We start from the raw sequence: 24,501 nt of genomic DNA, 5'->3' as shown, positions 1-24,501 counted from the left end.
GAGTGTCAAATGGTTGGGTATTTATCATTTTATATATTCAAAAATGTAATTTAGATATTTAGTCTTAAAAAGTTGAATTTACTGGAGCCAAAAAAACCTTGAGAGACTTCTTTTATGCTGATAAACACTATTTTATATAAAACTTTTACTGAACATCAAACCAAGTAAAAATGATTTTCACATTAAATTTTACATTTATATAAAAATCTAAAGCATCTGGATCCTTTGTACATCCAAATAACTACCCAATAGAATCTATTTTCTTTTAAAAATATGTAGTGTTACAATTTTAATCTGTCTTTCAATTTGGGCTTACTCTAAAATCAGTACCAACTATTTTATCGGTAAATTTATCAGCATGAGCCTTTGGAATAAGGACTAAACCCTTTACATGTCGAGAAAATTTCAAATGTTTTGGTTTTTGAGTGTTAAGCAAACTAGAACCAGCATCTCTGGTACAAGGATAACTGAAACCATTCAATGTTAAATTTTGCTCAGTCTCTGCAGAATTTTTTTTCTTGTTACATTTTCCTTGAAAACTACTTTGAGGTACCTCCGTGGCATGGTGAGGCTTTATTTGTTTGATAGACAATCCAGTGCCTGGCATAAAAAGATCCAACCCAGGCTGCTTTGCAAGGAGGTGCTTTGGTTGACACCCTAATTGATTTACTTTGTCTTTGCTTGTTGCCGTCTCCCAAGTTAATGGATTATATACAACATGGTCATCAATAGGACACGCATTTTCTTTCTGCAACCAACGGTCAATGCATTTTCTGTGGAACTAAATAAAATACATAATGTATTAAGCCTTGGTAATTTTCCACCAACATTATTTATGTATGTATCTTGCATGTGTCAAATATTGCATATGAAATAATGTATCTGAACTGCCATTCAGTTCTTTGAGGCAGGTAAATGCCATGATCGAAGAGATATCTCTGATGTCTGCTAACATCCCTATTATTGCTTGTGTCATGCACTTTAAGAGAATTGTTACTTAAGGTTTATTGGAATTGCTAGGAAACAGCTAGGAAGTTGCTGACTTGCTTCCTTTGAAGCAATCTAAGTTGTCTTTTTAGGTATTCAACAGCTCAAAATCATCTCAAAATGAGTTCAGGTTACTGAGACATGCTAAGAATAATAAAAGCTCATTTAGAAGGCTCTGAAATAAAATTAGTTGTCACTGATCACTGAAGGTAATGCTATTTAATAGCCTATAGATCTGAAGAAATACAATTAGTCTTGGATTCAGCAAAATAATTCATAAAAATATTCCAACAAGCTAGTTTAAGTATAGGTTGAATGATATAAGTGGATACAAGGCTGAATAAAAATCATGTTGAAAGGGGAAGATACAGTCATATTCCTCAAATATCTGAAAAGTTATTTTAACTTACTCCTAACTGTAAGGCATGAGATACTGGATTTTACTTGGAGTGAGGCAGGTCCTGAATGAAAAGCTTCCTAAGGGGAATCAGACACTTTGAGAGGGAAAAGGTTCCCATTCATTGGATGTATTTATGCAGGGGCTAGATTGCCATTGTCTGGGATGCTTGGATTTGGATTCATGCAAAGCCTATAATGGGACTTAAACATCTAAATGGCTTCTACCAACTCTTTAATGATTCTAAAAATAACTGAAAATAACTGAAAAATACATAAATAGTAAATCTTGCTCATGTTAAGGGTAGCCACACAGACAGCCAAGTTTATCATGGATTATGGGAAAGTGGAGTAGCATGACTAACATGTTTTTAAATATATAGATTAAGGGGTAAGGCCCCCTCCCCAACTCCAAAAAAGTAAAAGTCAACTTTGGAGCACTTCCAAATCTTCAATGCTTTGTGAAAGGCTGGCAGGGATGGGCCAGTCTAATGGGATGTCACACAGTGCTGTGACAGAAAAGGCATGGTTCCAATGATATTCAGAAAGGACCTGGAGTATGCCCCTTGTGTTGGATCGATCTAGTGAGATGGCTAGACAGTTTCCTTATCTTGTCAACTTAAGAGCTGCCAGTGGCTAGAACGACCCAATTTATATATGTGCAGATATCATATCCTTACATGTGCAGCATCAGTGCCTTTTTCCCCCTTCCCAAATAGCACAATTAGGACAAAATAACATACATTAATGAATTTTAAAAATGCCTTATAATAAGGCAACCTATTTACAGAAGTAATTGAGCCTCATTTACATATTCCAATCATTTTCTGTCCTACACAAAATATAATATAATAGTATACAAATAGTATACAAATGCATATAATAGTATACAAATAGTATATAAATGCATATTTCCTGTCCCCCTTATAGCCAAAGCATCAGCAAAACAAGATGGCTATGGAAAAAGCAACTGAAAGGAAGAAAGCAAAGAGAAAGGAGCGACAAAAACTGGGTACATAGGAAGACATAATGCAGGAAAGAGAAACTTAAGCCAATATTTAGACTAATCTTCAAAAAACATTGAGCATTGTACAGCCATATCTGCAGAGACTAGTGATTTTCATACCCGACCTGGAGAAGCATATGGGGGAGATCTTCCATTTTATGCCCACAGCTACTTTATGGTGTAGGTTGGGATGAGAGTGTGACTGTTCCAAACTCATCCAGTGAGTTTATATGGTTGAGGCTGGACTTGACTAACAGTCTTGCACTGTACAGTCTAACTTGGATTTAGTAAAAATCCAATGTAGTTGTGACAATATAGTATCTTAGTTAACACAAAGGAATGTTTAGAAACTAAATATGATCTGATTGTAAACAAGGCACCATTTTTTCCTGAAGCAGTTCATATTCTGGAAGTGGCTGTGGCTCTAGTTCTAAAAATCGGGAATTGTGGTAGACAAGATTCCTGACTCTTTACCAATAATGATTGAAACAGAATTTCTTGCTTTCACAAACAGATGTTTCAGACACCAGACTCTGCTTGCTAACTCTATAGAGACTGCCTCAATGCAAAACAATAAAAAGGTATGTCACAGCAGCATGCAGGCTTTACATTATATTACACATGCATTAAATCATTTCATTTTTTTTTTTTTTGATGGTTTGAAAAATTTTGTATCGGAAATTAACCTGGGTTTCAGAAAAACTTCTAAGCTCCTGCTCAAAAGGATCTCCAGCTTACCTTGTGATTACATGGTAAGGTCCTTGTAACTTGACCAAGGCAGAATATCTTCAAACAGAATCTACACTGTAAGCCTGGATCTAGTAAAGGGTTGCCCTTCCTAATCACCATATTGGGTATTGAGTTCAGTACCTGCTGTGGTATGCAGCTGAATCTGAAAGAGATGCAACAGAGTATCTATTCCATATGAGTTTATGCATTTATCTGATTTTAAAATCTTATTTCAAAAAAACAATGCAAACAATGCTAACAGGTAGCCCTTGCTTATTTTTGGTCACTTAGCAACCATTCTGAAAGTTACGACCATTAGAGTGTTCCTGTGGCCATTCACCCTTACAACCAACTGCAGGATGCTGCAGTGTCTCCCCCACTTATCTCCCATCCCCTACCCTGGGTCCCCACATGCCTTAGGCCTGCTTCCCACCTCTCCAGACCCCAAATGCTCCTCCTTACTTATGTTTCATTGATCTCCAAAGCTCAAGAGGTTAGAGAGGGAACAGAAAGATTTGCTTTGCTTTGATCATGTTAGCAAAGCAAAGGAAGCCTCTCCATTACTTGGATCCCACGAGGCTCCATTTTTTCAAGCCAGTGCTTCTGCAAGCAGACAGCTGAATATTGCTTTGGCCTAGCAACCCATGTGGCCTGAAACAGAGTTTCCCACCCTAACTTCCTGAGCTCCAGAGATTGTAAGCATGCAATTGTGATGGGATGGGGAAGAGGCCAAGCCCTGCAGAGATCTGAAGGGGAGGGGAAATGCCTGCAGGAACTCAGGGATGGGGAAGGAGGTGCAAGGGTTGTGGGGATCCTGGGGGATGGGAAGTGGAACACAGGATGTCTCAGAGTGTGTAAGCTCTGGGGCAGGGGGTCATGTCCTCGTGCTAGGCCTCCCAGTGCCCCTGCCATCTGAGGCACCCTGTACTCCAATTATCAGCCTGTGTAGTCATTTAAAAACTGCATCAAGGAGAGCAGGAAGTGGGGATTATTAAGCGAGATCATCTCACTTAATGGCCATCACCATTTGTGAACATGATGAGCAAGTAAGTTGAAGATTACCTTTAGTTAGAAAAAATTAAAATCATAAGGTGAAAGATTTCAAATGGATTTCATATAAATGTCACAGACTGATACATGACAAAAAGTTACTAATAATGTAAGTAATAATGCAAAAATGTTTGTTTCACTGGAACCATGGAAGCCCACTGGGAATAGATTACACTTCTTTATAAATACCAAGAAATATTAAAATAAAATGGATTAAAATGTATAATTAATAACCCTGCTTTCTTAAATCATGCCTCTCCTTCCTTAAGTTTTTAAATTAAAAACCATTGAAATGAATTTCATTGAATTTTTCATCTTACTGTTCCTTGTTTTTTTCTTCTATAAACTTCCCATCTGGATTAATTTTTAGGTTTTCTTCTGTTGTTGATAGATGCACTTTTGGTTCAAATGATTTCCATCTCTGATTCCTTTTCTGAAGTAGAGATATGAAGAAACTAAGCAACAGGACATACTGTTTAAAGGGAATTATTAGCATTTATCATTTCAGTAAAACAGTAGAAAAATGAATACATTTTATATAAAAATGATACTTGAAAAAAAAGCTGAATAAATACTAATTTCTCATATCATTGCTGTATGTTTTGCTTAGAAGAGAAGACAAAAACCAGCAACAACATGAATGGATGCAGTTGCAGTGGTGATAAGAGACCATGGGAAGACCCCAAAAGCCTGGTTGAGACAGATAACCTGGAGATGGTAGAGTGATCTCACATTGTGTGATCACTAAGTGTTGATATCAACTCGATGGCAAGGGTAACAGTTTATTCTAATTAATAAATAGAACACAAGCTCTGAAAAAAGCAGGTCAAGGAGGATGGCAGAATCCAGTTTGTATAAATAATTCTGATCCAGGATTGGTATTAGCAAGTTAAAAACTTCACCTGGGCTGGGTCTGTTTGTGTCTCAGTATTCCTGACAGAAGAGTTGAAAAATTATGTAAGTTATATGAGCAAATAAAACTGCACCTGCGCATAGCAAGACTATCAGTATTATAGACAAGTTAAACAAAAGGTAAAAATCCTCAAACTAAACAGTAAATAAATTCTACAAAGCTTTTTTCAACTGAAGCCCTCAGGATAAAAAGCCAGCTTCTTTCTGAAATATTTTACACATTTACACACATGACATTTCAAAATATCTTTTGAACTAGATCATACCCTACTTTTATAGAGTTTTAGTTTTGTGGATCCTTAGAATTATATTTTGCATCCATGATTTCTAACATTTTCTGTCCATGAAGGAGAGATCAAACATAGATAACCCTTCCTTCTCAGCCTTACTTCCAGAGAAGCAGATGGGAGGCATTTACTATGCATGACTTGAGAAGCTGCATTTCTATACAACCAACATGTCCCAGAAAATTGTAGAAAGCTACATCAATTACCACAGAATATTTACTCTCATTTTAGGGAGAAGGAAGAGGGTCACAGAGGAAGTATAATTGGGAAAACGTTTTTTAAAAAAACTATTTCATCTCTACTCTGTTTGTTCATAGGGATTTGGTTTCTTCAGAGGCTATGAATTCTTCACAACCAATAGTGGGATGCTCAACTCCGGATTTGGGAGGGATTGTATTGCTCAACAGAATTAGGCTAGTGGGCCACTGGTTAAGTTAAAAGCACCACAGCTATTAACCAAGGACTGGTTGAAAGGAAACCCAATATTCTGTCCAGAAGAGGAAAGCAGCTAAAAGAAGAAAGCCTCAAGTTAACCTTGCTTGCTGTAGCACCTCATATGAATATCAACTCAAATGTAAACACTCCTACCAGAGAAATCTTTACTGGATTTAAACAGTGCTTAGGATCTCATCTTTATTTTGATTTTTTAGACTACAATATAGTACAGTACAGAATATATTCATCTTGGTTTAAAAACAAGAAAATAAAATAATCAAATCATTATTTGATACAATTTACAGGCAAGGCATAATAGGAAGAAAGTTTCCTCTACTATTGTTTGCTTTTTAAATTGATATATTAAGGTTTGCTTTTTTTAAGGGAGGGAATTTATACTGTACCTCTCGGAAAGCAAAAGTATGTGAGGGATGACAAAAGCTTTGAAAACATCCATGGCATAGATGGTAATCACTGCATTCAGTACACCTTGAAATAACAATATTAACAATAACATTTATACAAATCTTTTTGAAAACACTATTGTTTGATTTAAAGAAATGTTCTACTTTAAAATTAAATAGACCAACAAGCTAAAATTTCAAGTTAATATGCACATGCATTTGCAGAGGAGCAATTGAGCAGAAAATGAAGAAACCTGCCTCACGGCATCATGACACCACTTTTATGACTAAATGTCAGAATGCAATGTCAATAGGCTGAAATGTCCCCATTTTTTCATAACTGGCTCATTGTGAACACCTGTGCTAAAATGAAAAGACTTGACTCTAAATGTACAATCTTGCATTACATACTGAAATAGTGCAAAACCCACAGTAGCTTAGAAGCTTTTCATGCTCCAGGGTGCTATCAATAAATTGATATATATTTTCTTCAGTTGAAATGAGAAAAGTAGACACTAGGTGGTGCAAAGGTCTTGTTTTCCTTCTGATTTAATTGGTTCTCGATTGAGGTAAAATAACTTTGATATTAAGTATGCTGTTGTATAAATATATAACTAACATTAAAATTAATTGTATAGCTAAATATATTTACATTTTTAGCGTCAATCATATTTTTAAAGAAACTAGAATCTAACCATTTCCAATTACAGATCTTCAAAAATAGTTACAAATGTCACATTGAGTTTTAATACTTCCTAATGGAAATTTCATCATATATAAATTGAAATTATTAATGTGAATAAAACTTGATCCCTATGATTCAAGATATATAGTTACAGATAGTTTTGTTACATCTTTTTGTTAGGGAGCTAGTTGTGCTGGGTGCCACAGAGCTTATTCATTAGGCAGTGAGCTTAAGATTTTGACCGATAAAGTTTTCATGAAACAATTTTGAGATGTGGCATTATTTAAATATATAAACTTAGATGAAAATTTGAGCCAATAATTGACATATGGCTATTCATAATAATTGCAAAGTTTTCCTGTTTGATTCCTTATAGAAGAAATGTTTACAATATTACGAATAAATTGATTCAGACATAACTAGTTAAATGCCTTAAATGCTTACTTGTAGCAATTTCCCTCAATGGGTAGTACTCTGCAATTATTGCAAGGGATTCCAAGGTGTTTGTTAAGGCTTTGTTTTTCTGCTGAAGTCACAAGTTTTTTGCAGTTTCTGAATTCTTCCAAGATAAGCTTCAGTGGTGCAAAATTTTCCCTGCACAGAGGGCATTTCACTAAAGAATTTTTCTCTAAATCCCGCTGATGATCAATCCAAATTTTCATACACACTATATGTATGTTGTTCCCACAACCAAACCTGTGCACACAAGAAATTTATTTATATTTTTTGAAATGTTACATAAATAAATTTAATATTTATTTTAATAAATTTAAATTTAACTGGAATTACATAATTTTTCATTTGTTGACATGGAATTTTATGTATCAAATTCTTAATGACAAATTGTCGGATAGTAAATACTTTTCTGTGAGCACATTTTCAACTCTTACTAAAAATAATGAAATTCAAGGTGATCCATTAGAAAAGGGATGGACAATGCTTTAACACTAGAAAACCATACTAGGACCATGATGTGAAAGTTATGTGAAGCAAAAATAATCTCCAATTTTTTAAAAAATTAAGACAATAAAAAAAGAAACCTCAAATCCTCAAGGACTTTTGCAAAAACATTGAAGTTGATAAAGAAAAATTATAGAATCTGCCACAAAAATATGATGGCATAATCTAGACCAGTATAGAGAATGGAAAATAAGGACTGAAGTCATAAGCAACCTATAGGCCAAGGGATTCCATCTACAACTCTGCTAGTTGTCTGCAACATGATCTACCAAAATTTGGTCAGAGATTTACCTTATTTGCCGGCGTATAAGACGACTTTTTTGCCCTGAAAAACATGCCTCCAAGTGGGGGTCGTCTTATACGCCGGGAGGACTCCGACTCCCACTTCGAGCTTGAGTTGCAGCCGGGAGGGGAGGCTGGGGGAGCGGTGTGTGTGTGTGTGTGTGTGGCGGGTGTCACTCGCCACGCGCTGCGCAACCTTTCCCCTCTTCCTTCCTTAGCGGTGTGGGGAGGAGAGGATTTGAAGATCCTCACGTGCGGCGTACTTTTCTTTTTCTTTTTTTCTTTTTGCACGCAGGTTTTGCATGCGGGCGGCTGTAGGTTAAGGATGGGGGAGCCCCAGGTGGGTTATCAGGTTTTACGGTGCTTCCAACATGTGCGAACGGTGGGAGAGCGGAGAAGAGAGCGAGCGAGCGCCCGCTGTGTGAAATCCTGCCGTCAAAGCAACACTGGGGGAGGCAGGGTATAAATTTACCAGGTTAATGTAGCAATGGTGATTAATGCCCAGAACATTGTTTGCGGGTATTGGGGTGTGTGTGTGTGTGTGGTGGTGGTGAGGAGAGGTTGTCCTTTGAATGCGGAAAAGTAGGTGTGACCTTGTGTAGGAAAATAAAGAGATCCTTTTAGCGTGTTTGGCTTCTTTGCCTCCCCTCGTTTGTTTTGACGTGGAGATAATGGCCTTCGGGTGGGAGGGGAAGAAAAGCGGTAGCTGGATCATTTCAAATTTCACTTACTCTCCTGCCTCACTTCAATATGTCTGAGCGACTCCAGATACTGGAAGACTTTTTGAATGAAAGTGTTACCTCCTTTTTTTTTTAAAGAGGGCCACTTGGGGAAAAAAAAGATTCTAAGGAATTCCTTGTTTCTTGATTAAAGAGAAGGCATTGAATATACTGTTCCTTGGCAGCCTTTTCAGTGTCCGGGTTTTTAGTGTGTGTGTGTGTGAGAGAGAGAGAGAGAGAGAGATCAGCTGTATTGAGAAGAGAACGTTTCCTGTGTTCTCATTTTATTTACAACATATTTTACGCTTAATGGTAAGCAATGAAAAATATTTTTAAAACTCATTTCTAAACTCCATAGCTATTTGCATATTCTTGGTTCAAAATTGGATTAGCTCATTTCAAAATTGTCCAAAGCAGAAAAGTGCGTCAAAAAAAAAAAAAGTGCAAAAGTGGAAGGTGTGTGGAAGAGGGGGTAGTCTTATACGGCGAGTATATAACAAACTATATTTTGAGTGGAAATGTTGGGGGTCGTCTTATACGCCCAGTCGTCTTATACGCCGGCAAATACGGTATTTTAGAAATCCTGAAATAACAGAGTTTTATCAAGATGCTGAATTTTTTTTCTATTTGCATGTACTTGATAACTAAAGAATCATAGACTGTTTTAATGTAGAAAAAGATAGAAGTTTGAATTCCAAATAAAAAAGAATACTTTCCCTATTTATCTACTTGCAAAAAGAAACAATTTTTAATACCGATGCAGGGCATTCACAGCCAGCATCAATTTGATGATCATGAATTTTCAGGCTAATCTGAATAGAATTAGAAAACAGATTCTACAATAATGTGAAAACCAGCACAGCAATAGCAATAGTGTGTGTGTGTGTGTGTGTGTGTGTGTGTACATACATACATACATATATATACATACTTATATACTTATATATAGTATGTATGTGTATATATATATATATATGTGTGTGTGTGTGTATGTATGTATGTATGTATATATATACTTATATACTGCTTTACAATGCTTTACAGCCATCTCTAAGCGGTTTACAGAGTAAAGCCTCCAACAATCTGGGTCCTCATTTTACCTACCTCGGAAGGATGGAAGGCTGAGTCAACCTTGAGCCTGGTGAGATTTGAACTGCCAAACTGCACGCAGCCGGCAGTCAGCAGAAGTAGTCTGCAGTACTGCACTCTAATCACTGTGTCACCTTGGTACACAGACTATATTTTAAAAAACCTAACCCTGCAAGAAGAGAAATATCACTAAAATTCTGACAGAGAGTACTACTGGTAGATGTATTTGTGAGCCTGAAAATTGTGAGTCCAAATATCAAATAGCCTACCCAGGAATCAACTTGTGGTTTTCCAGATATTGCTGCCAAACTCACAGCAGCAGTGCCTGCCAAACAAGGCCATTCTGAGGAGCGCTGCAAGCTTTTGCTAGTGACACATGGAACACTTCTACTAGAGCAAAGTGGAATTATGGACATGAGTTCAAATGAGGCAGCAATATGCTTCCTAAAATCCCCCCAAACATTATGTCTTGCAAATTTATAAGAAACTAGGAAAATGCCATCAGTCAAACTGCATGATTACAAATACGTTACTTTTTCCTAGCAATTTAAACCCAGCAGGGACTCACCTGCAATAAGTGACAGGAAGCATTTTTTTGAGTAGCGTATCCTGGCAAACAGGACATATGTCATCATTATCAATACTTTTCTGTTTAACATACCCATCATCAACTGTTTTCAATTCATTAAGAGAATGGGCAATTACTTTTACTTGGGAAGCAAGTTGTGGAATCTGAAGCAGATGGTTAATTTCTCGTTCTAATAGACCAATTTGTAAAGCATCTGTTGAAAAAAAAATAACTTTAATATGTATAATGAACCTCTAAAATATACTGTACAATACATTTGTTATTGGAAATTCTTGCCCTCCCTCCCAGCAATCCTGGTTGCCCACTGCTAGCTATGGAATGATCACTTGAATGATGGTGAATATAGACGGGTTTTCTGGGGGATGCAAATACAGCCAATGTTCCATGCAATGAGTTCCAAACAGGAAATAAAATGACAAGATTAACATATACCTACATTCATGGTCTCTTGGAAGTTTGAACTTTTTTAGTAATAACCTAAAAATAAAAGAGCAAATTGAATATAATTTATTCAATAACTTTACAGTTTAAATGCAGTTGGCTTTTCAATTTTAAAGACATGCGAACATAAACTCAATTATGCAATCATGCAATCATTCCTTAAAGTTGTATTCCATCTGAATGACATTTACTAAAACTTGTTTGTTTACAACTATCATTCATATTTCTTATTGTACCTTGTAACCCATAGCAAACAAAGTAAGGAATTATTTGACCCTCCTCCCCAACTTTTTATTTGGTGAAACATTATGTTTTTTCTCTTTTCCCTGATGGAAGTTTAGGAGCTCTCTTGATGCACAGATTTAATTGGATTTCCAAACCAGGTATTTCCTTTTTTAGGAAATGCATACTTCCCGTATCCCTTTTTTAAAATTAAAGAAAAATAACAATGGAATATTGCAAAGTGCCAGATCTTCAATATTATCTTTATTTCTAAAAGTGCCTTTGAGTCCTGAATAAATTCCCTGAACATTTTGTCTTCCAATACTAAAAAAATCAACCTAAAACTTTCTAGAAGAAAACCTTATAATTTGCCTCTACTTTCTTCATACCCATGCCTTTTTTCTCTTCTTTCAGCACACTATCTTTTGTCCTTTTATCTCTCTATTTTATCTTATCTTGATTCCTCCCTCCCCAGTGGCAGAATATTTAAAAAGCTGAATAACATTAAGAGGCACTGCAGAATGTACACCAAATATAGAAGGAGACATTTATATCATTTTACATTTTAATAAAAATAATTTACCAGCAGATATGTTTACAAAGGTCCTTCTCTTTCAGAAATACTGAGCAGCTGCATGAATGAGGGTTCCCCAGGGAAACCTTATACCAAAACAATAGAAAACATGCTTAATTATTATGCCACAACATTTATAAAATGGAGAAAAATGAAAACTAAGATGCAGAAAGACAGCATTTACTAAAATCATATATGTTTTACCCATATTAGTACAGTGTATCTGGAATAGTACTAGAAAACAGAAATAATAGTACTAGAAATAGTGTAGTAACTATTTCTCTTCTAATGTAGTATTTTTCAGAAAAACTTATTTACATTCATATACTTTCAAAATATATGATATCAACATCTATCATTCATTGAAACAGAAGAAAAAGACAACTGAAGTCCATTAATGACATCAAAATGTACTTCTGTAAAGCTATAAGAATATACATACAGGTTTGCTGGTGTGCACTCCATATTATGAATCATAGATTTTATCTACTATAGCATATTAATAAAAACTTTTTTGATCAGATACTCCCATCAGCATGGGAATTTTTTTTTCTCCAGACTAGAAATGTAGTGACATATATCAAATTCCTATTTGAAAAACGTTCATTATGTCCCACTTTTGCTCTATGTGTGCTATACAGAAGACATAGACTATTTTTATTCTTTTTCTTTCAACTTTTCAATAATTTCATTTTGCAAGTAGGGAATATATTAGCACCTTACAACTTAAGTTTTTACTCTCATACAGATAGTCTTTCACTTATGACCATAATGGATCCTACCCATCATGATTTTGAATTATGAGTCATAAAACAGGCCAGTCATTTGACCAATCCAATTTTATGACCTTTTTGGGGGCAGTCAAATTAACACAATTGTTAAGCGAGCCAGTAAGTGTAAATGACAGTTTTAGCAAAACTGTTGTAAAATGCAGTCATGAGACCATGGGACACTGCAAATGGCGATAAATATGGCTTGGCTGCTGAGTGCCTGAAGTTTGGTCACGTGACTGAAGTGGAGAGTGTGACCATCAGAACTTCAAATCCAGGTCATAACAAGTGATGCAATTCAACCGGTGTAACAACCAATTCGAGTGCGCACTTTGCAACCTTCTGACAAACAAAGTGAATGGGGAAGCCAGATTCATTTAACAACTGGTATAACAGTTACTGCCCATAATAACTGCAGTCATTCACTTAACAACTGTGGCAAGAAAGGTTGCAAATTGGGATAAAACATATTTAACAGTTTTTTCACTTAGCAACAGAAATTTTGGGCTCAATAGTGATCGTAAGAAGAGGATTACTGATAGTATCCCTTCTCTAATAGAAATATTATTATAATCTACCCCTAAATCAACAAAAGTATTTCACTTGGTTTATGAACTGTCTGCATGAATGCGAAAAAGGAAAACAGTGACACTCTTAAATGCAAAATAATAATAATAATAACGAAGTGCAGTGTTTGGGCAGAGCATCCCTTCCTTCACTTTCAAGTGCTCAGGCTTTTCCAAGGGAAGGGAACATGTTGAAGAGATTAACTCTAAAGGGAGCATAAGGCACTTTCTACATGCTCAGAAGTATTCTCCGTCCAGTTAAAACATCACAAATCTGGGAGTTCGTGTGTTGTGGTGATGCAGTGGTGCCACTAAGAGATGTTTTTAGTTTCAAAATTATTTGTGAAGCTAAAAGGGGAGGGGAGGGAGAGAAGGAGAAGCCAGGTTCGCTTTGCAAGCGATAAATCCTGGTCTCTTGAAAAGAACGCAAAGCCAAGTACTTAATCTGGCATCCACACCAGCGAGCCCGCTGCGCCACCCGGGCTGCGCAAACGGGGATGACGGTCCCAGGTCTTTGCCCTCCGCTTCCCCTCTCCCTTCTTCTACCCTGAGCTCCGCCGCCCTCCGGTCTTCCTCCTGCAGGACGAAAGCGGTGGGGCCCAGTTCCCGCACGATACGCATGGTGGTGCCCAGCGCCTGATCCTGTCGCCAGCTCAGCTCCGGGCTGGCGGAGACGCGCCTTCGCGACATGAAAGCCACCGCTGCCGTCGCCCCCTGAAACCAAGCCCGTGTCCCTCTGAAGCGGTGCCGCCTGGCGAGTAGAGCGCGGCTCCGAGAAAGGGGAGCAACCGGCGCGCGGAGGGCCTCACGAGACTGAAGGAAGAACGGTCGCTTGTTCCCCGCCGCCTTAGAGGAACGCGAAAGAGCTGAGAAGCGCGCGGGTGGTTTCCATGGAGACGGCCGGCCGGGAGTGGACTCAAGGTGACAGAAGGTGGAGCCATATGGGGTTTCTCTCGCGCTCCTCCAGCCGATTTTCCTACATTTGCGCTTTGTCCCTGAGTTCTGATTCGTTGAAAGATGCTACAGTATATCTGTGCTCATTATCGTCCCTTTTGTCTCGCTCTTTCTCTTTCTCTACCTTTCTCCGCCCAGAGATAGAGATATTTCGATAGATAGCTACAAATGGATACATGATGATAGATATCAATGATAGATAGATATGATAGATAGATGATAGATAGATGATAGATAGATAGATAGATAGATAGATAGATAGATAGATAGATAGATAGATAATAGATAGATAGATAGATAGATAGATAGATAGATAGATAGATAGATAGATAGATAGATAGATAGATAGATAGATAGATAGATATCCATGATAGATACTGATGAGATAAATAGATAGATAGATAGATAGATAGATAGATAGATAGATAGATAGATAGATAGATAGATAGATAGATAGATAGATTTAATTTAATTTAATTTAATTTAATTTAATCCATGATAGATACTGATGAGATAGATAGATAGATAGATAGATAGATAGATAGATAGATAGACAGACAGACAGACAGTGCAGATTAGTTTAAAAGTGTATCCTGCTGCATAAAAAGAGACGAAAGGAAAATATATTTTAAATATTCCTCAGTTAATTGGAAGTGATGAAGTTATTAGCTCAGTTAATCAATAAAATTTATTGTAGACTCAGGCCACTATCAGTGTTTCCACTTTATATATTTATAATGCCTGCCTTTATTTTGAAGGGAAGCTTCCTTCCACAGGACTTGCCAGGAAGCATCAGTTAACAGCACTGGTGGATAAGAAAGATGCCAAGACTTGAATTGCTTTGTCTGGATGTGGTCCAGCCACAACTCTACCATGTTCAAAATCTCTCTACTGTGACTTATACATGACTCTTAATTGAAACAGAAAAAGAAAGTATGAAAGGGAGACAGTCTTTTCCAGACAGGTTGGACTTCCTGCCTCATAATTTTCAGCCACACTTGTGGTAATGAATACATATATTTATTTATTTTTTTAAAAAATAAATTTTATTAAAGTTTTACAGTTAAAAAAAAACACAAATCATTTACAATTTTTGCAATACATTGTAGAATCAGTTTTTTCCATCTTTCATGATTCATATCTATATACATATAAACATTAATATTTACATTGTATATTATCTATTATTCCTGTTATCTATCCAAGTATATACCGTAGATTCTCCCAGACTGTATAGAATTCTCTTTTTTCTTTCTTTTGCAACTCCATAGTAAGCTTATTCATTTTCGCACAATCCATAATTTTTTAAGTTAACATATTATCCTTGGGATTACACTTTGCCTTCCAATTTTGAACATAGGTTATTCTCGCTGCTGTCAGAATATGTATTATGAGATATTCGGTTTCTTTTTTATATTTGCCTCTAATCCCTAATAAAAACATTGAATACATATATTTAATTTGACAAGTTGATGCAAGCTTGTGCATATATGAAAACTGATGGTTCATAATTCATATCTTGACTTGTTCAAATGTTTATTAGAAAAACTAGAATATATATATAGATATATAGATATAGATATGTGTGTGTGTATGCGTGCACATATACACACATATAGGAGATTACTAAAAAAAAGAAAGCTTTTATTACAGAACAAAAATAAGTAACTTCAGATTCTCCATAATAGAGACGTTGAAACCACATAAATATAAAAAACAGAATTCATTTCTCTATCCTGTTTAAGTTTTCAACTTCCTTCCCAATTTCATGGAATCTATTAGTTAAGTCTCCAACAATTTCATTTTCATGAAGTTACTTACAGAGGAGTCACTACTGTACAGCCAACTAAGTAAAAATAGAGTCTTGTTCCAGTGATTTTATTTTTATGACAACCATTCGTCATCTGGGAAATACAGAAATCCATTTCTGGTATATTTACCAAATACTGTAGAAATTCAGTGGCAAATATTTAATTGATTTTCAATACTATATTTTTGCCAGTTCAAATATAAATTATTTTTAGACATTTCCAAAATGATTTAATCATTTGATAATTTCAGTGACTTCTCTATCTTGAAGCCTTCCTTCCCTTCCTCCCTCCCTCCCTCCCTTTCTTCTTCCCTCCCTCCCTTCCCTCCTTCCTTTCTTTTTCATAGAATTATAGAGTAATCCTTTATATGTTTAAGAATCCCAAAGAATTTCTTAGTTGGTGAAAAAGAAACAACTCTTCAGAAAAATGTATTGCATATAGTTGAAATCAATATATTTCATTTTAAAATCACACAAGTCATCACAAAGGAAATTTAAAGAATACACATAATGTGCTGAATAAAGTGTTTGCCTTGCTATTTCCCCATTCTGCAAAGTGCATTGTCTGAAAAGAGTAGACTCAAGTGTACAGAAATACTTATCTAATGACAATTTAAAAAATGATTATTACCGACATAAGAAAAGTAACATTTCCTAAATAGGGCGAACCCTCATTGTCCATTTCCTTAAGAAATATCTGGAAAGGATCTGATAAGATTCTGCAGTTTTCCCTGGGTCAGAGGGCATTGTCTTCTACTTTATTTCACCAGCCAGTAATAAAGCCAGACATGCATTAGCGTTGCCATACAGGAAACCCAGCATGGCCTTGTGCTTGGTGGAATACAAATGCAGGAAAAGAGGCAGGTTGGTTTGAAATCGAACGCTGGTTTGTTGAGATTCATTCAGCTCATGACACAGTCTAGTACGTGTGATAAGATTTGACCAGAAAGACGCCAAGTAATGTACTTCAGCTGCCGGTACGTGGTAGAGAAAGCATAGCTGTCCTCATTGGATGTGGATCATTGGCAAGTAGCAGTGGGAGGCAGGACTCCTTGAATAGCCAACTCCCCATTCTTCAATCTTTGAGGACCTGAAAAGGGATAGAGGTGTGAATGCCTGTACATAGTTGTGCCTTGGGATGGGAAACCCTGCATATGAATTCAGCTATAGGTGGACACTTTCTGCTCTACCAGAAAAAGTGAAGGATAACGGAAAAGTAGGGAAGTAAAGAGCATGAAGCTATTTCTGCTCTGCCTTCTAGGTCTTCTGCAAGTGCCTGAGAATATTTAAGAAGGAATCATGTGTAACTGGACGAGACTGCACCACCTCTTTTTTATTTCTTCAAGTAGACATGAACAAAATATTGTTTTATTTTAATGAATCTGAGCAGCACTTTCTTTCAGGCTCCTGTAGGGTGAGAGTGGGATCAAGAAAAGAAATATATCTGGTGTAATAATACGAGATCTGCCATAAAATGGCTACTTTGACATCTTGCTTTTTTGATATCAAGTACCCTTGATATAATATAGTATGGTATGGCATGGCATGGCATGGCATGGCATAGCATAGGATTATAATTTAATTTAATTTAATATATATAACTCCAGAAGGTGAACATACCTAATACTTCAGCCCTTTATTTTTACCACAACAGCAACCCTGTGAGGTGGCATGGGTTGAGAAGAGTGAATAGCCCAAGGTTGCAACTGTTTTAATAGATACACAATCACCACAGAATTTGAATACAAAAATTTGGAATAGAAATTGTTCTCTCTCTGCTCATTTACATGTTACTGAAAATAAAAGGGAAAGGGAAATCTGAGAAACAATCAGGTAAGATGAGAGAGACCATATTTCTATTAATTTTACCACAGATATTTTTTTCCAAAATTAGCACTCATGTTTTATATAATAGTTCTTGGTTAAGATGTGAATATTGTTCTATACTATTCTTAAATTATATCTCTCTCTAGTAGATCTGAAGTATATAATTGTACATGCACAGGCAGATAATAATGATCAATATGTGCTGGTATGTAAGTAATTACATACCAGTCTCTAAAAATAATTGGTGCCATGTCTTAGTATATTATTAAAATACTTTCTAAAAAGCAATGAAAATGAACTCGGAGTGATCTAATTGAAAGAGAAAATTATATGTAGAAAAACTTTTTAAAAAGTGTATTACTTTGATAGTGACATGGTGATTTTACTAACTCTACCTCTTGTTAATAATTGTTTCGAAACAGACTTATTTGGCCATAGATATTGCATGGATGTTCTATAGGAGATTTAGACAGAAGGGTTGTACAGTATTTCTTGATAACATAAATTGATTTGTTATCAATTAACAGAAAAATATAAAATCATGCTACTAACCTTATGTTACATTATATAATCCTGCACTATTACATTGCATCAACTTATGATACAACAACCAATATCACTGTACTATATGATATGGAGTATGGGATCAAATATGAGACATATCTGTACTATTATGCTTTATTATAATGTTTATATAGTTCATAATAATTCATAATCATCAAAATATCATAATTGTGCTGCCAAAGTCTTTCCCTTTAACACTCCATAAAAGTGAAAAGTGGATTTTTAAGAAGTAGGATAGAAAGAGTAGTGACATTTTTTTGAACTCTGGTGTCTGAGAAGACCCATGAGAACTTCATGAATAATGAAGAAAACAAGCCAATGGCTCATAGAATAAATCAATGCATTCTCACTCAAGGCAGAAATGGTCATATTATTGTATTTTAGATACATTACACAAAGATTTATCTCACAGAATTAAGAACTCTTATAATGCTGGGAAAGATGGAAAGTCAGAAGTGGATAACAATCAGCATCAAGCTGGATGGATTCAAATAACAATGGGAATGGGTATGCAATGGGAATATTTGAAGGACTAAGATGGGCTTAGAGTACCCTGGAGAAAATAAATGCATTTGCTAAGAGTTGACAGCACATAACCAATTAATGGGACCATATTATATTGCACATAGAACAATACAAATGAAATAAGTAAATTGAGGTATTGTCTTCACTTCAAAAACATGTGCCTTCCTCACAAATATAGATAAGATAATAATGCATAATAATTTCAGATCTGATTCAACTTACTATATTTTTCGGACTATAAGATGCACTCCCCCCCAAAAAAGTGGGTGGAAATGTCTGTGAGTCTTATAGAGTGAATGTTGCCAAAGCCCCGCCCACCCACCAGCCTCCACCCTTTGGCCTCTGCCTCCCAACAATTTGCCTCCTTGAAGCAAACAGCAAACAGCCTGGTCAGCTTCAGCACAGCCTGATTTAGCACGAGCAACTGATTGGTGGTTGGATCTGCCTCTCGGAATACCACTGATCAGCTGTTTCAGGCTGTGGAGTTTGCCACCGCTCATTGCCACAGTCACCACCCATCACTACTGTCACCTATCACTGCCTCCATGCACACCATTTTTGGCCTCTGCACATCCCATTTTCGACCTGTTCCAGGTGACAGGAATAGGTAGCGGCGGCAGTGATAGGTGGCAGCAGCAATGGGTGCCGATGGCGCCAATGGATGGTGGTGATTCCCGCAGCCTAGAACAGCTGATTGGTGGTATTCCAGGAGGCTGATCTAACCACCAATCAGCTGCTCGTACTAAATCAGGCTGTGCTGAAGCTGACCAGGCTGTTTGCTGTTTGCTTCAAGGAGGCAAATTGCTGGGAGGCAGAGACGATTTTTTTTTCCTCCTAGGTGTGTCTTAGAGTCCTGAGCATCTTATAGTCCAAAAAATACAGTAGTTGTTATCGGAAACTTAGCTGACTGCATTTCACTTATTTATATGTATTTAAAGTTACAGAGATCCCACAGAGTAATGTTGATGGGCATTCGTTTCCCCAAGTAAGAACAGATAGGTGCCAGTGGGGAAAAATATGTATGGCCGTGGTATCTTTCTGGACCATCTGGTGTTGCCTTAGTGGCAATGTTTTGTAGTAACGACCCTTAATTTGATTCAATATTTTTGAACTGATTTTACTTTTATTTTTTGTTATGTGTAATTTGTCATTTTGTTATGTGTAATTTATTACTTAATTTGTAATTATTGTAAGCTACAATGGTACTTATTCAAGTAAAAAGACAGTATATGAAACACACAAACACAGAGATTTCATTCAATTGTGTCCAATTTTCAGAAACTGTATGGGTAAATCCTTGCAGTTTTATTGCTAAGGTTTTTCAGAAGGAGTTGCCATTGCTTTCTTTCTAGAACTGAAGGGAAAGTAACTCACCCCAGATCACTCAGCAGGCTTTGTTTTATTTACACGCACACACAAACACATGCATATATACATGCACACAGAGAAACAGTTTTCTCTCCCCCCCACTTCCCCATAGATAACTACAATTAGGCTTCTATGACCTGTGCAAAGAAAAGTGTGTTTTCACTTGTGGTTAGATAGTCACAAGAGGGCAGCAGAAATCCATATTTCGTATGACTTTAATCAGAGTTGTAACAGTTTTCTCTCTTATTTATGAATGTATGAGTTAGGCTAACCAAGACTGTTGCAACCACACATGCCTCTTAATGTCGTGCGTTATCTGTATATTCACTGTTCTGTATTTATGTATTTATTTATACTCCACATTGCACACCATAGGTAGATAAGGATACCTAGAAATACATCAGTTTGTTCGTGCAGGTGCAAATTCAAATAATGCAATATTCAGTTTAGTGGGAATTGTAAATTGATGTCTGTTTAAGGTAACTCAAAATTGGAGGCTAATATGTGCACTGTGGTCTCAATTGGGATTGTAGATGCTGCTAATTTTCGTATGTGCCAATTGGAAAAAGGAAGATGACATCACAGGAAAGCAGTGCAAAATTAAAAAAAGAGGCTTATTGCATTAGAGCAAAAATTAAATGTATTTGACAGACATGAATGTAATCATAGCAATGCTAAAGTAGGATGAGATGTTGAATTGTCTGAGTCTACAGTAAATATTTTTGTTTTTATTCTGCTTTCTATGGTCCTACTACGCCTTTGTTAACAATACATTTAAATTATAAGCATATTCTTTTTATCATTTACCATAATACCATAAACATATAAAAATGTATCTTTTAAATTTGTCATTGTTTATTACTATCAAGCTGGAAGCAATTACCATATTTTCCATAGAAATATCATTTCCAATAGTGTGGATTTTTAAAAAAATGCAACATTTTGTGGCACTCATGAACTACATTAATCAAGACTGGTTAGTAAGGTTTAAAAGTAACTAACTTTTAAAACTTAGAGTAGCCCATTATATTCATGATTCACATTTGATCACAAAACCTTAGATTATAAAATGTGCAAAACATTTTGGATTCAAAGCGGCTGCTCTGAGTGTTGCAAGGGGAAAGAAATGTGCTTTCAGAGTTTCTTTGAAAGTGGGTGCTCTGAGCAGACATCATTCAGGTGTGCTGGTTGTTTTGAACTCTTTGTGCTGCTCTCTTTTCAAACTTTTTCCAGCCTAGTCATTATTGCAGCAGGGGCCTGTTGAGTAATGTAGTCTGGATAAGCCTGGAGCCCTCAGAAAAAGAAAGCAGTTTTCTGGTTGAGAGCAAATGAAGACTGCAGAGGAATATTTGCTAGCTTGCTAGATAAATCTATTGGCTGGTGTTGGTTTTCTTTTCTTTTGCTAATTTTTGCTAAGGAATTGCACACTGGTGAGTGAATGGGAGATGTGCTGCATATGCATTGTGCTGTGCTTTATTCTGTAAGCAAGTCAGGCATAGATCTGCAGGTGCACTTTGTGCAATGTTAATATTTCATGCAGTTCAGACGCATCAGCAATCTTCCTTTTATTTTTCTACAGCCAGCAGCCAGTATGTGCAATCAAAAGTGTCAGCAAAGGATGCCACATATGCTTGTTCCTTGCTTTACCCCTGGCTGATAGATACAAAAAGTCTTTAAAAAAAACAAAAAACAGATCAAATCGCTCCATGCAGCTAAATACTTGGGCAGTTGTACCTATGGACAGCTGACTGCATTTCACTTATTTATAAAGTTAAGAAAATCACATAAGAATGAAGAAATGCAATCTGTGCCTACTTGGTTTGCTTATTTATTTTTAAGACTGGCTTTTTTATTTTCAAGCTGGGAAATGCACTATTTAACCTTTAACCTGCTTATTAAAGTGGTTAGTGTTCTCTTTCTCAAATATGGAGAAGGCTCAGGAGTGAGATGTTATATTTAAACAAATTAAAACAACCTCAGTCTATTTTCTCCTCTTGGGAAGCAGAGAGGGTGGGGGAGAAAGAGACTGTTTGCAATAGATTCTAGTCTAAACAGATTTTTCAGTAATTGAGAGGGGAAGAGAGGTGGTATTCAGCAGGTTCTGACCAGTTCTGGAGAATCAGTAGTGGAAATTTTGAGTAGTTTGGAGAACCAGCAAATACCACCTCTGACTGGAGACAGTATCCTTCCCCTGCCACACCCACCAAGCCACGCCCACATAAAAAAAATTTGAATCCCACCACTGGAGGGGAGGTATGATTCCATTGTTTTTGATGAGGATTTATTTTCATTTTTTTTTAAAAAAATGTTTTAAAATAAACCACTTGGCCAAATTTTCTGAATTTTGATTGGTTGGTAGCATTCCAGTATGGAATACTACCCCACCTTCTGTTGTGGTCCTGTGATGAAAATAGCAAGGGAATAGCAGGACCCACTGATTGTTTCCTATGGCCAGAACATATGGCACATTTCAACATTTATTCTAGGGGCACTGTCAGTTTGGTTCAGTCAGAACACAACTAACTCAACATTTTCTGACAGAATGCCTTTTATGGACTTTTTGCTAAAGATGGATGAAAGTGAATAGGTAATTTTGGGATTTATTGATTAAGAGGGTTGTTTATCAGAAGAAGGGAATCATGATATGTAATTTGGCAGGATGGAAACAGTAATTACTATTCTACTACTACAAAGAAGATCAAAAGTCATTTCTTTATATTTTTTCTTGTCTTTTTCTTTTGCTATATTTTTCTTTTACTTTTTTTGTTTCATTTTTTCTATTTTTTTATTTTGGGTTTCTAATCTTTTGCCAATTTTTCTTTTAATCAAAAATATATTTTAAAAGCCCCAATTTTTTCTGACAGAATGTTTTGAGTATGGCTATTTTGTTCCAAACTAAAGCTAAACTTTGTTTTGTTTCATGTAGATTTCTTTAGCTTCATGTCTTGGCCTTCATATCTTTCAATTTAGGAGTGTGGGAAGTGTTTGCTTTGCAAGCAATATTTCTATTCCTATAACAGTCGTACGTGGCAGGGGTGCCCTAAGTTCAATACCAAGTCATTTAAAGAGAATTTGGGCAGCCCTCCAAAACAAAAAGGGAAAAAAAACTTTCTCTATCACACCTGTGGAACATTGGTCCCTCAAGATATGTCTGGCCAGCACCCTGACCATGTTTAAGAGTCTTAAAACTTGATTCCTTCTCCCAGGCCTTGGGCTAGACAGGATATTGGTTCCTCCATACTGTATTATTTTTAGAATGAACAGTGTTTGTTATTCTATAAATCCGTGATTATTTAATTCATATGGTGTTTTTTTTAAATCCTAAGTTACATAAACAGAGAGATATAGTCAAGATCAAGTGAAGTACCTATATCACTCCATAAAGCCTTAGTAAGACCACCCCTAGAATTCTGCATCCAGTTTTGGTCACCACACTATAAAAAAGATGTTGAGACTCTAGAAAAAGTACAGAGAAGACCAACCAGGATAATTAGGGGACTGGAGACTAAAACATATGAAGAACGGTTCATAAAACATATGAGGTTCATAAAACATATGAGGAACTAGTCTAGTGAAGAGAAGGACCGGGGAGATATGATAGCAGTATTCTAAAATTTGAGGGGCTGCCACAGAGATAAAGGGGTCAAGGTATTTTCCACGCACCCGAAGGCCAAACAAGGAATAATGGATGGAAACTGATTAAGGAGAGATTCAACCTAGAATAAGGAGAAATTTTGTGACAGTGAGAACAATCAACCAATGGAACAGCTTGCCTTCAGAAGTTGTGGGAACTTCATCACTGGAGACTTTCAAGAAGAGATTAAACTGCCATTTATCAGAAATGGTGTAGGGTCTCCTGCTTGGGCAGGGTGCTGGACTAGATGACCTACAAGATCACTTCCAACTCTGTTAATCTGTAAAATAATGATTTTATCATTATACATGAAAGTCATAACAGATTTGGTTTAATTTATTAAACTTATACATATAATAAATATAGAAATACTGCTGATTTCCAACAAAATCTAGCTTACACCAGATAACTTTTCTTTGAAGAATGCAAGAATATGGAAAGATCTCTCCTACAGCAATTCACTAGGTTATCTAATTCAGTATTTCATTCCTACATTGTCCAACAACATGTCTACAATTAAGTTTCCCACTTTGAAGCCTTTTAAAACCAACATACATGGATGATTTACTTGATGCCTGTCAATGTCATTGTCCTGTTGACATTTTAAAAAAGTGATATGGGAATCTGGAGTGCTATATATAAAATCCTCTTTTCCACTACCATATTTACTCCTCAGAATGGTTCTGGGCTTTATAAGAAAAAAATGCTATCTGGCT

The 24,501-nt window shown here is 36.3% G+C and overlaps 1 protein-coding gene across 1 annotated transcript; it reads right to left on the bottom strand.

Moving 5' to 3' along the window:
- Nucleotides 1–235: 235 nt before the first annotated feature.
- ZSWIM2 (zinc finger SWIM-type containing 2) lies at nucleotides 236–13,910 on the bottom strand. Its single transcript, XM_026668028.2, has 9 exons — nucleotides 13,650–13,910; nucleotides 11,777–11,853; nucleotides 10,967–11,007; nucleotides 10,510–10,723; nucleotides 7,336–7,587; nucleotides 6,207–6,291; nucleotides 4,489–4,601; nucleotides 3,128–3,281; nucleotides 236–781 (listed from the first exon to the last, which is right to left on the bottom strand). Exons 1-9 carry the CDS (start codon nucleotides 13,791–13,793, stop codon nucleotides 302–304), a joined length of 1,560 nt encoding a protein of 519 aa, XP_026523813.1. The 5' UTR covers nucleotides 13,794–13,910; the 3' UTR covers nucleotides 236–301.
- Between the last annotated feature and the right edge of the window lie 10,591 nt (nucleotides 13,911–24,501).

Source organism: Notechis scutatus, chromosome 1 (assembly GCF_049901735.1).
Source record: "Notechis scutatus isolate UNSWTSFEM ecotype Mainland chromosome 1, rNotScu1.2, whole genome shotgun sequence".
Taxonomy (NCBI): Eukaryota; Metazoa; Chordata; class Lepidosauria; order Squamata; family Elapidae; genus Notechis; species Notechis scutatus.
This window is presented reverse-complemented; position numbering and strand designations above follow the sequence as displayed.